The sequence below is a fragment of the Rhincodon typus genome, chromosome 24, assembly GCF_021869965.1.
Source record: "Rhincodon typus isolate 14 chromosome 24, sRhiTyp1.1, whole genome shotgun sequence".
In the NCBI taxonomy this organism is placed as follows: domain Eukaryota; kingdom Metazoa; phylum Chordata; class Chondrichthyes; order Orectolobiformes; family Rhincodontidae; genus Rhincodon; species Rhincodon typus.
This window is the reverse complement of record NC_063355.1, coordinates 34,303,637-34,317,046: the sequence shown is the minus strand read 5'-3', so window position 1 is coordinate 34,317,046 and position 13,410 is coordinate 34,303,637. Positions and strand designations below refer to the sequence as shown.

General features: G+C 41.0%; 1 protein-coding gene across 1 annotated transcript in view; it reads left to right on the top strand.

The window, feature by feature from the left end:
- Positions 1-13,410, top strand: part of LOC109920806 (rabphilin-3A-like) — a 220,963-nt gene that overhangs the window by 129,140 nt on the left and 78,413 nt on the right. Inside the window, exon 6 of the mRNA XM_048611789.1 lies at positions 10,611-10,773. Coding sequence (XP_048467746.1) covers positions 10,611-10,773 — 163 coding nt within the window. The remainder of the gene's footprint in view (positions 1-10,610; positions 10,774-13,410) is intronic.

Below are 13,410 nucleotides of genomic sequence, written 5' to 3'. Positions count from 1 at the left end.
TAATTTCATGCAGTCGTGATACCACAGTTTTTTGCAAACATGATATGCTATAAAATAACATCTGAACAACTATTTCAAGCAAGCTGACATGGCCTGTAAACATGGCTTTGTGACAATTTTGTGTTTTTATTTTTGTAAAGCCAATGTTCACAATTTAGCAGAACAGGAAAAACCACATCCGCAAAACTGTCACAGCCTGAGAACACAGCCATGGGAGATATCTTCAAAAATCTCCTTTCACAACATATTTGGGTTTAGATTAAATAATTTGATGCGTCATCATTTATCATTATCTTTGTGTGACTGGCAAACAAAAACCCACATTTAAGGTGTGGGTTCAAATGACCGGAGCCTTCCCACACTGCTGCCCCTGTGCTCCTGAACCAGCTATATTCCAATATAGCAACATGTAGGACAAGCCAAAGATGTAAGTGAGATAGAGAATTTACTGAAACTTTTCGGATATTTCTAGTCAGCTTACCCACACAGTGTGGGTAGGAATCCCAAGTGGGGTTGTGAGCTGAAAATTTTGGAGATGAAGGTTCAGGGGCAGCAATGGCTGCTCTGGAGTTCTAACCAAGTTATCGCAGCTGCACTGCTCCTCTCTCAGTTCATATCAAGGGTTTACTGACAATTTTCAGGTTGCGAAATGGGATAACAGAGGGAAAAGTTTTGGGAAGCACTGGTTTAACATCAGCGGTGGTTAAGGTTTAGAAACAATAATTAGGGGAAACAAACTAACAAGCACTTGGATAGGTTTGAGTTAATTAAGGAGCCAGCATAGATTTGTACAAGGCAAACTGTGCTTGTCTAATCAAAATGAACTTTTTGAGGAAATAACAGAGAACGTTAGTGAGGGAGAAGCAATGTATGTTTTCTGTATGGATTTTTAAGAAAGTGATTGATAAAGAACCATACATAAGGCTGATTTAAATAAAAATGAGGCATATAGAGTAGCAGGACCAGAGTCACTTGGATAAGTGGTAGGTGTTTTTCAAGATCCTTGAAGGTGGTAGGACATACTGAGAGAATAGTTAGCGAGGCATATTGAATATTAGGCTTGATAATTAGAGATATTGGTGATCCTTCCTCAGAATTTACCAATTATTAATCATCGTCATTAATCAGTCCTATCTCATTGCACAATACCACATCAAGAGGTTACGTTGAGCCACTCCAAAGCTGAGGTTCAGTCATAATTAGTATTGCATCTAGTTCCGGTTACTGCACTTTCGGAAGAATGTGAGGGTCTTGACAGGCTGCTGAGGAGGCAAGGACAAAGGTACTAATACAGGAAATGATAAACAGACAGTGACAGGAAGGGATAGAAAGTATGAATCCAAGAGTCAACCATCAGTTAAGGTTAGAATTTACAAAGGTGATGAAAGGATAAAGCTAAAGACTCTGTATTTGAATGTATGTAACATTCAAACAAAACAGATGAACTGATAGCGTAAATAGAAATGGTAAAGACATGGGAGTGCTGTGTAGGCTCCTAGCAATAATCATGTGGTAGGGTGGATCATAAAGGAGGAAATTAATGAGACCATACCAGAAAGTCATGGCAATAATCATAGGACTTTGGGTATTGAATAGAAAAGTCCATGCAAAGGGAGCCTTGATGAGAAATTCATAGATTTTCAGGATAGTTTCTTGGAACAGCATATTTCTGGAGCTAATCAGAGAGAAAAGCCATTTTAGATGTGGTATTGTGCAATGAGATAGGATTGATTAATAACAATGATTAATAATTGGTAAGTTCTGAGGAAGGATCACTGAACCTAAAAATTTAACTCTGATTTCTCTTCAAGATGTTACCAGACCTGCTGAGCTTTTCCACCAATTTTCTGTTTTTGTTTTTGATTAATGACACCTTTGTTAGTGGCCATAACATAATTGAACAGTGTGAGGGAGAGAGGAGTGGGTCCAAGACTATTGTTTAAAATTTAAATAGAAAATTATGAGGACATAAAACAAAGTTGCCTGAAGTAAATTGGCAAATTAGGTTAAGGGACAGGTCAAGAGACTTTTAGGGGGATATTTCAGAATGCACACAATAGACATATTCCAACAAGTAAGTATAATTCCAAGGGATGGATCCACTGTCTGTGGTTAATTAGAAATGTTAACGAAAGTATCGAACTAAAAGAAAGAGTCTATAATCGTACAAAGAGCTTGGATGGAATATGAAAGACAGCAACGAGTACCCCAAAGATAATAAGAGGGGAAAGATCAGAGAATGAGAGAGGCCCAGCTAGAAATACAAAACAGTTGGTCAGAGTAAATACTTAAAGAAGAAAATAATGAACAAAGTGAGCATTTGTCCAATAGAAAACAAGGCTGGAGAATCAGTAATAGAAAGTAAGGAAATGGCAGTTAAATTGATCAGCTATTTTGCATCAGTCTTTGTTATAGAGCACACAAATAAGATCCCAGAAACAGCAATAAATACAAAATGAAATGGAAGGAGAAACCCAGGAAAATTACAATCACCAGAGAAATTGTATTGAGTATATTGCTGTATCTGTGGGCTGACAAATGCCCAGTCCTGATGGATTTCTTCTCAAGATGTTCAGAGAAGTGGCTAGTGAGATAATTGATCATTGGTTTTAATTTTCCAAAAATCCCTTGAATCAGGGACAGTCCATTAGATTGGAAGATAGCCAATGTAACTCCTTTATTCAAAAAGGGAGGGAAACAGAAAGCAGCAAACTACAAGCCAGTAAGCTTAACATCAGTCATTGGGAAAATGTAGAAACTCACTACTGCCTTCTCAAGGGCAATAAATGCAAGCATAGCCAGCAATGTGCACAAACCATGAATGAGTACATATTTGTTTTAAATTGGACAGACCGTCATCTAGCATGTACTTGATAGGCTGAATGTCCTTCCTCTACGATGTAATGACTCCATGACTTTTAAGTTTGGGTTTTCAAATAAGTTAGTTTTAGTTTTCTGTTGTTGTTACGGAAGTGTCACTCCTTGGGGGAACAAAGCATCTCACAATTCCTGATCATGCTGCAAGTGTTGTAACCATATGAAACCAGCAAATGCTGAACAATCACTGTCAATACGCTGACACAGCCTGAGATCATAGCCTTGGTAATGTTCCTGCACTTTGAAATACAAGGTGAGAAATGTTGCAAAACCAAAACAACCATCACACAACCTTAGGCACACAACAATTTTGGTTAATTTCCTTCAAGGAATTTTTGAACCTTTCGGCCCCAGACTAGTCTCCGACCGGGGGCCTACTTAGAAAGACCCCACCAGGCCCACCCTTATGCCAATGCCTATTCCACTGGATTCCAAGAAGTGTCAGCCACCCACTTCCCATCCAACCTCTCAGTTTACTGCTGAATGGATTTTACATCATGTGTTCCAGTTTTAAACAGGAGGCTGGAACCAGAACTGTAAATGAAACCTGAGAGCTAAAATGCCACAGTCCAATGACAAGGAATCTGGTCTCTTCGGCCCTTCACTCCTCCCTCCTTGATGGCTGTGAGAGTTAAAATTGGAGCTAAAGGTTCAATGAGCCTGCCAACGAACCAGCAAACTTATCACTTTCCCAAAAGTTACCACACCAGTCACTGGTCTACTTTTAACCCACAATGTCCCACAGATGGCTTCCTTCTCCTTTTGCAATGGGGGAAGTGCTCAGTTTGTGGGGACACGGGAGAAATCTAATTAACGGAGGACGTGCGACTACTAGATCTGCAATTCCTCATCCCCAGCTTTGTGATTCCTAATGATTTGCATTATTATTCTGGTTAGTGGGATGTGGCCAGTTGGTCTCCCCTCTGCTTCCAGCCCATTCCAGATCATCTAAATGAGATGTGAGAACTCTGCTAGCAGCCACCATTTCAGTGTCCTCCTGGGACGAGGGTATAGGTACTGATTTGGTGGAGTTCACACAAACTACTGGATACAGGACCTTGTCAAGTCCATTCAGATCACTTAATCTGCGTGGGACCTGCTGGTGTATTCACCCAAAAAAAAATCCATTCTTTACTGTAATGGTTAGAACCATTTGGATCTCGTTGACTACGAGATCCTTGAATGAGGTTGTTAACCTGAGCCAATCAGGGAGCCCAGGCTGACCAATATAAATTGGGGATTCAGTTGAGGGGACTGACTCCGAGCTGGCTGACCTCAGTCTGTGTATTGTACACATGTTAAAAAAAAGGGGTGATTTGGTGATCCAGGATACCAGCCTCTATGCACTCATTTCATTCGCACATATGTATTTTATCACATTTTACTTGATCACTGGTGGCCTCTTTAAAATATGTAATAAAAAGTAAGGTTGATGCTGAGGATTCTTCTAACAAAGCTTCAGTTTTGACTGAACAGTCAGCCACCACAAGGCATTCTCAGCTAGCAGATCAGAACAGTCTGGTAATAGGAAAATCATCAGAATGTACCCAGGAGGGGGGATCAGCCAAACATCACCCCAACCTCTGAATTCCATGTGAAACTGCTCAGATAGCAGCTGGATTGCTCTGTGTGAGGCTACCTTGGGGATGGGAATTAGATTTAAATGGAATTAAAGATTTCAGCACAGCCTTTTGCTCCCCAGAGAACAGATACCACACTCAAATGAGCTGGTGCTGCAGCTACTTATGCACTAAATCTCAGTGCTCACATTGTCAAACTATAAAAGGAACTCTCACAGCACCAATGCATTCCTCAATAAGTCTATAACTGAATAAACCCTTTTATTGGCCATATGGTACTACACAATAAAAATGTTGATGCTTACCACACTTGTTCCTTTGCTGTATATGTGAAGTTACATTCATTACAACATAAATCACTGATTTGAAAATGGAATAATTTGGATCTTTGTGAAGGGAGTGTGAATCTCTTGATGATCCTTAAGGTGTATGTGATTCTATCAGAAGGAATACATCCCAAATTGAATATCGCTGGGAATAGGTGCTGAGCAGCAATAGAGAAAGACACACATTGAACCTACAACATGGAATCTGCTCATTGTCCCAATGTGTGAGTAAGACTCTTGAACGTGGGGGAGGGTCTCACTACCCTTTTAGGGTCCTGGCCCCATACTCTGTGTGTCAATGACAAAAAGCAAGCTTTGCACTCAACTTCCATTAAATGAGACAGATCTTTATCAAAACTCTTAACAATAGTCTATGCTTATGATGACACCAGCTGCTTAGCTGTCTGAGACCTTAAACCCTTCAGTAGACACTCTGTGTGCATCTTCAGTATGGTTACCAGACCATTCTACCCAGTGCAGTTATCAAAAGCTAGATATCACTTGCCCCTAGCAGGTGTGTTTTTGGCATAGGGAGCATGTAATATAGCCCACGCACATAACCCACTACCTTCCCACCTATCCCTGAGCTCATCCCATAATACAGAGGATAGCTGGTCTTCAAAACCACTGCCTACACACCATATGTAAATAAATTATTTTGGTTCATAGAGTCATAGAGATGTACAGCATGGAAACAGACCCTTCAGCCCAACTATCCATGCCAACCAGATATCCTAAATTAATCTGGTCCCATTTGCCAGCATTTGGCCCCTATCCCTCTGAACCCTTCCTTTTCATGTACCCATCCACCTGTCTTTTAAATGTTGTAATTCTACCAGCCTCCACCAATTCCTCTGGCAGCTCATTCCATACATGCACCACCTTCTGCGTGAAAAAATTGCCCCTTAGGTCCCTTTTAAATCTTTCCCCTCTCACCTTAAACCTATGCCATCTAGTTTTGGACTCCCCTACTCGATGGAAAAGACCTTGGTTATTCACCCAGTCCATGCCCCTCATGATTTTATGAACTTCTTTAAGTTCACTCCTCAGCCTCTGACGCTCCAGGAAAAATAGCCCCAGTCTATTCAGCCTCTCCCTATAGCTCAAAGCCTCGAATCCCGGTAACATTGTTGTAAATCTTTTTTGAACCCTTTCAAATGTCACAACATCCTTCCTAAGGCAGGGAGACCAGAATTGAATGCAGTATTCCAAAAGTGACCTAACCAATGTCCTGTACAGCCATAACAAGACTTCCCAACTCTTACACTCAATGAACTGACCAATAAAAGCAAGTGTGCCAAATGTGTTCTTCACCATGTAGGAACAGGTTACTGCAGATGCTGGAATCTGTACTGAAAACAAAAAATGCTGGTTCTGATGAACAGTCATCTAGGCTCAAAACATTAGCTTGCTTTTTCTCCATGGATGCTGCCTGACCTGCTGTGATCTCCCAGCGTTTCTTGTTTTCAGCCTTCTTCACTATCTTTTCTACCTGTGACTCAAGTTGAGCTTGTTTAAAGCTCAGTTACCCAAAGTTGCATTTCACATGCCTGAAAACAAATTGCATGCAAAGCTGGGCGTAACTTGGGAATTCACTCGTATCGACAAGTGCTGGGAAGAAAGAGTGTATGATCTTTAGGGGAGCGGGGCGGGATGCTAGTTACCTTCTGCCCATCCGGGACTCTTCCCTGAGTAAACAGCACTCACTTCCCACCTGCATGTACTTTAAAACACAGCCTAAGGTGCTAAAAAAAAACCCTGCTTAAAGCCCCCTCTCTAACGTACTCCAGAATCCACTGGGCCATCAATGTGTGCCTGTCTGCAGTCCCTGCAGTACCCACTAAGAAGCACTAGCACTGCTGGGGCTGATGTTTGATCCTTTATGGCTATGGGGCAGGCCCACTGTAGGCCTGTCAACTCATTGCCAATTTTTTTCAGTGGGGTGGAGGAGCTATTACCTACCCCTGTTCCAAGTTCCTGTAAGTTCTTTTCTTTCCATGTGTACATGCCAGCTAAAGTCATATCTAGTTTTGATCTATTTAATTGTTTTCTACTTATCCATGTCCAATGCAGTGCCTCCTGTCTGATATCTTCTATCCAGGACTTCTCCCAAGGCCAACTCAAATAAATACCAATTTAACAAGATCAGTCTGGCGTTTATCACCTTCATGGGATCAATCTGGTGGAGGTATATTTGCCACCTTAAGAGACCACAGTTTGAATCAAGCACTGTTGCACAGTTTAACTTAGTTGCAGACCTTGCTCATTTTGGGAAGGCTATGATTTGACTGAATTGACCATCTTGCCTTGCATTCTAATCCCATAATTCAGTTCTTCCACGTGACTTTAATCAGGACGCTTCTCTGATGTTCCATATCACTACCATGACACAAACTCCACAAACAGGACTCCACCACAATTGGTCCATATTCATTAATATAAAAGGTATGGAAGCAGTTAGATGATTAAAAGTGGGCAATACATTAAAATACAAATAAAATTTGGCTTAAATTTCCCAAGCCCCTTTTTTTTCTGGCTGGTGCTGACAGAATGAGCAGAGTGGTCTCCTTCTGTGCTGCAATATTTTTCTGCCTTTTTAAAAATATTGTCATCATCTGAAGAGCAGAGATGTGCAGGGATGAATGGTATGGGTATTGGAGTGACAGTACATAAATGGCTTCTTAGGGGAGTCGGAGCACCACAGCATGGATTGAATGGCCTTCTTTTGTGCTGCAAAGATTCTATGATTCTAATGAAAATGGAATTATTTCAGAAATTTTCAGCTCCAAAGAAAAATCATATTGGACTCAAAATGTTACCTCTATTTCTGACTCCACAGATGCTGCCAGAACTGCTGAGTATTTCCAGCACTTTCTGTTTTATTTCAGGTTTCCAGCTTAAAAGTATCGTACTTATTATTTAACAAATTTCGCATCTTCACGTTGTATTTCGGTAAACCATCTAAGTGAGTCTGATGTCTTTCCAATTACAGCCTTACTATAATGTTGAACCCAGAAGTGTTCACAGTGCTGTAATTGTTTCGGCATCACTCCTGGCTACGATACTCCATCTTACCATTGTTTTTTTTTCTATTGGCATTATCAATTTGTATTTAATGTCTTGTTGACCTGAACTTCTAAATTTCTCTGTCCACTCACATCTGATCTTCTCCCCCGCAACCCAAATCAATTTCAAATTATGTAACCAATGGAGACTTAGAATAGATGGACATTTAATTCCATTAGTCACTGGTTTGTGCATTATATTGTCTTTTATCAAAATGCCTTTGGATTTCTTTGGTCCTCAGAAATATTCACTATGGCCTCAATATAATTGGACTCCACTCCCTGCAGCCCTGATGTACACAGTGCACAAAAATGGGTCCCAGAACAGAATCTTGATGAAACCAGAACATTACCCACTTCCAACAACTCTTAGAAACTCCTTTTAAGGTCTTTTGTTGCCACCTGTCTAGCAGTTTTGAATCTATTTGCTGTGCACCCCCAATTCCACAGCCTCTAATCTTCTCTAACAATTTCCTTCATCCACTTCCTTAAGGAACTTCAGATTCACAAGGGCAGTCTTCCTGTCTGAAATTTGTGTTGGCTCATTCTTAACTGTTGTTTGGTTCATCTAAGTATGTGGTAATTTTAACTTTAACTAAAATTCAACATTTGCCCTTCCACAGATGTTAAACTTAATTGCTTGTAATTAGCCAAATAGCTCTGTCTGTCCTTAATGAAAATTTGCATTACACTGGTCTCTCTCCAGTCCTCTTGCACACACAGATTCTAAACAGACGACTGAAACATAAGGTGTGGGTGTGCACATACACAATTTAATGCCTCCAGCCAGAAGAGAACAAGTGGTTGTTAACAGAGCTGACTTGTGCATTCTCCAGCCCAGACTGGCAGATAGCAATTTTAAAATACAAGTACAAGGAGCTGAAGAGATTCTCTGATAATGGAGCTTCTTTCATGCTAGGGCCTCCCAAACGTGTCCACCATCCCCCAGTTAGCATGTCTCTCCCTCAATCATCCAGCCAGATTAAAAGTGATAGACACCTGCCATTCAATTTCCACTCCTTTCTGCTAAGTAGTGATTCCAAATCTCCTTGAAATGAAATGTGGGAGTTAAGATCTCTTCCTATTTTAACATACAATCTTTTCAAGCTCCCACAAACACCTAGTCAATGCCATTATAAAACCAACCCCATATTTAATAAGAGGTTGTTAGAACTGCAGATGCTGGAGTCAGCGATAACACAGTGTGGAGCTGGAGGAGCACAGCAGACCAGGCAGCATCAGAGGAGCAGGAAAGTTGACGTTTCGGGTCGGGACCCTTCTTCAGAAAAGTCAGAGGTGGTAGATGCAGGTACAATTACAACATTTAAAAGACATTTGGATGGATACATGAATAGGAAAGGTTTGGAGGGATGGATGGATACATTTTTCTGAAGAAGGGTCCCGACCTGAAACGTCAACTTTCCTGCTGCTTTGATGCTGCCTGGCCTGCTGTGTTCCTCCAGCTCCATACTGTGTTATCCCATATTTTATAACACTTCCACTATTTACTTTCTCATTTTTCTCATCGACCTCCAAATTGTCATTTGTTTATCTCAATTCTGGTGTAATTATTTACTAAATATGTAATTGCAAAGGTTAGATTAGCACATGAGGGAGAAGTGATTTGAGGGCTATGCTGATAGATTCTGATGAGCAGTAGTGTAAGGGTCCTGGATTGACTGGTTTGCCTGATTGTCTTGTTTCTGTGATTTCAATTAAGCTGAAGAGGGTTCAGAAGAGATTTACCAGAATGTTGCTGGGTATGGAAAGTTTGAGTTATAAGGAAAGGCTGGATAGACTGGGACTTTTTTCACTGGAGCGTAGGAGGTTGAGAGGTGACCTGACAGGAGTTTATAAAATAATGAGAGGTATAGATAGAGTTGATGGTAGTTGTCTTTTCCCTAGGATGGGGAATTTCAGCACATTTTTAAGATGAGAGGAGAGAGATTTAAAAAAGACAAGAGGTAAATTTTTTACAGAGGATGGGTCGTGTGTGGAATGAACTCCCTGAGAAAGTGGTAGATGCGGGTACAATTACAATGTTTGAAAGACATTTGGATGGATGCATGAATAGGAAAGATTTGGAGGGATATGGATCAGGAGCAGGCAGATGGGACTAGCTTAGTTTGGGATTATGTTCGGCATGGACTGGTTGGACCAAAGGGTCTGTTCCCGTGATGTATGATTCTATGACGCTAATTCCATTCAGTCTTTCATCTCACTTTTAACGATTTCACTCCCTTCTCTTTGAGCCTCCTCTTCCTTTTAAAAGATGATCTGAAATACTTATTAAGAGTCTAACCACTCTTCCCCACATTCCCTCTATTAACTTATTGCTGTGTTCTTGCAAGACTTTGTCTCACATTCAAATGTTTTTCTTCTGTCAAATACTGTCCTATTTATTGAAGCTGTCATGACTACACTGTGTTAACTGGTCCAATTGGGGAATCTGACTGCTTAAAGAGTGTAAACAAACTCAAAATGATGTAAGTACTGAGGAATGGAAACCTGGTACATAATGTCACAGCGATTGCAATTCATTCAAGGATATCTCACAAGGGGGCAATCTAAACCATCTTACATATGGTCTGGAAGTTTCTAGTACTTGATACTAGCACTAGATATCTAGAGTAGAAATTTATTCCATTCACAGAACTTAGATTCTTTGCCTTGATGAGCACAACATTCAAAATGATGTTTTTGTGTTGCATTTGACAGTCTGAATTTTTTTGTTGTCTACTAAATTCAATTTTTCACTCCAGGTCTGGAAGCGTTCTGGTGCTTGGTTTTTTAAAGGTTTGCCAAAACAGGTCCTACCAGAACCAATGCCTGTTAACAAACAGAATCTTGAGCCTGTCAAGGGGGAGCATTCTTCGCAAGTGCCGCCAGGTCCAGAGCAGAAAACTCCTCACAAGCTCACAAGAGGTAAGTCAAAGTTCTCTTCAGAATCGGAATGGGTTCAAAAATGGTGGCTGGCGGCAAGAGCAGGACCAGGCTGCCAGGCGGTGAGATCCAACAGCTCGGGCCAGCAACGGGGCAAGATCGAGCTCTTGTGAGGTGTGCGAGCCCAGCATGACTGTGGTGTTGAACTATTAGCTGTGCTTCCTTGTTCTTCTACTTTTTAGTAACGAGAACTGTAATATTTAACATTTTAACTTTGTTTTCTTTATTTTTCTACTTTGTGCTAAGATTGTGTACTCAGGTAGCTTCGTACCTAAGCTGGCGCCATTAAGTGGCGACATGTAAACTTTTCACTGTAGTCATGTGAGCACATGTAAGAATAAACCTAATTCAATTCAGTTCAATTCAAAACTGTATTCTGTCAGCGTTGGGCTGTGTAAATTGAGATGAGTCTTTTAGATTTTCTAATTAGTTTTCACTTTAGCTGGATTCTTGCTTCAATTATTATCAGGAGGCCTTTGGGAAAGTGCCTGATTCCATATCCTAAGTGAGGACCGGATTATTTTTTGCAGTTACTGCTACAAAGGGTCACAATTAAAGATTGACCACAGCGGTCATGTGATAGAAGACTGTTAGAAGCCATGAAACTACACAGTATCCCCAGTGGAGAGCAGAAAATTGAAGGGCATGCAAGGAGGGAGGTTTGAATCTATCTTAGTATAGAACCATTAAGGAAATTCAGAGACGGTTCAGGAAATGAAGAAGAGAAAATTTCAGTTGTGTAGAGATAGCTGGGAATGTAAAGATGTGCAACAGTCTTCCTTTGGTTTTTCAAAAAGGCTACTTTTTCCAGAAATAAGACATCTAAAAACTTGTAAAATGTGATCCCTTTACAAAATAATTTATTCAAGAGTTTTTAAAATATATATAATGAGAGCTTAAAATTGTAAAATTCATTAGCACCTGAGAACGTAGAATATAAGGAATAAGAGCAGGAGTGGCCCTTCAGCCCCTCCAGCAATTCAACAAAATCATGGCTAATCTGTCCCGGGCCTCAACATTTCCTTGGTGCTAGCTCCTCACAGACCTCAACTTCCTGATATTTCAAAAATCTATCTCCCTCTTCTTTGAATATTTTCAGTGATCCAATTGTGACAACTGTCTGAGGTAGAGAATTCCAGTCATTCACTACCCTCTCGTAGATGAAATTCCTGCTCAGGTTTAAATCAGTGTCCCCTTATTCTGTAAGTGTGTGCCTTCATTAGAGATTCTCCCACCAGCGGAAACATTTTCTCAACATCTACCCTGTCAGCATCCCTCAGAATCTTATAGATTTCAATATGATCACTCCTCATTCTTCTACACTCCAATGATTAAAGGCCTAACCTGTTTAGCCATTCTTAACAAATCAATCCTTTTATTCCCAAATGCCTTCAAAGCCAGTATATCCCTTCTTAAATATGGGGACCAAAATTGTAGAAAAGAACATAAAAGCTATGAGCAGAAATAGGCACATCAGCCCTTCGTGCTTGCTGTGCCGTTCAATAGGATCATGGCTGATCCAACATTCCTCACGTCCACTTCCCTGCCCTTTCCTCATAACCATTGATTCCCTGACGGATCAAGAATCTACCTGTCTCAGCCTTAACCATACACAAGGACTCTGCCCCCAGAGCTGTCTCTGCCAAGGTGTTCCAAAGCCCTCTGAGAGAAGAAATTCCTCATCTCAGCCTTAAGTTGATGCCTCTTTATTCTGAGACTATGCCCCTCTGGCTGTAGACTCTCCCATGAGGGGAAACATCCTCTCAGCATTTACTCTGTCAAGCCTCCACTATCTCTGCAGCCACTTCCTTTAAAACTCTTGGATTCAGACTATCAGGTCCTGGTGATTTGTTTGCCTTTAGTCCTTTATTTTGTCCCTCATGATAGAGAATGTTACAAGACCTTTCCTCCCATGAGCACCTTCCTTTTTTGTCATCTTTGGGATGTTTAAAAAGAAGCAAGTTGCTAGGAATGTGTAATAAATCAGGAAAAGGACATTATTTATTGTTGAACACCAAAGTAGAGCCACTATTTTGGGAGGCAGTGGCCTAGTGGTATTATCGCTGGACTGTTCATCCAGAGACCCAGATAATGTTCTGGGGACCCGGGTTCGAATCCCGCCCTGGCAGATGGTGGAATTTGAATTCAATAAATATCTGGAATTAAGAGTCTAATGATGACCACGAATCCAGTGTCGATTGTCAGGAAAAACCCATCTGGTTCACTAATGTTCTTTAGGGAGGGAAACTGTCATCCTTACCTGGTCTGGCCAACATGTGACTCCAGACCCACAACAATGTGGTTGACTCTGAACTGCCCTCTGGGCAATTAGGGATGGGCAATAAATGCTGCCTAGCCAGCGACACCCTCATCCTGTGGATGAATAAAGAAAAACAAACTATTTGTGGCAGGCATAGGCTAGTCCCAGTTGAATAGATGGTTTTACAGACCCATCGCTAGGTCTGCGTATTTTTTTAAAATTACTATTAACCTGATTTTTTAATCAACCTCTGGAGCAGGTGGGATTTAAACCCAATCAGAGATAGTAGGAACTGCAGATGCTGGAGAATCCGAGACAACAAGGTGCAGGGCTGGATGAACACAGCAGGCCAAGCAGCA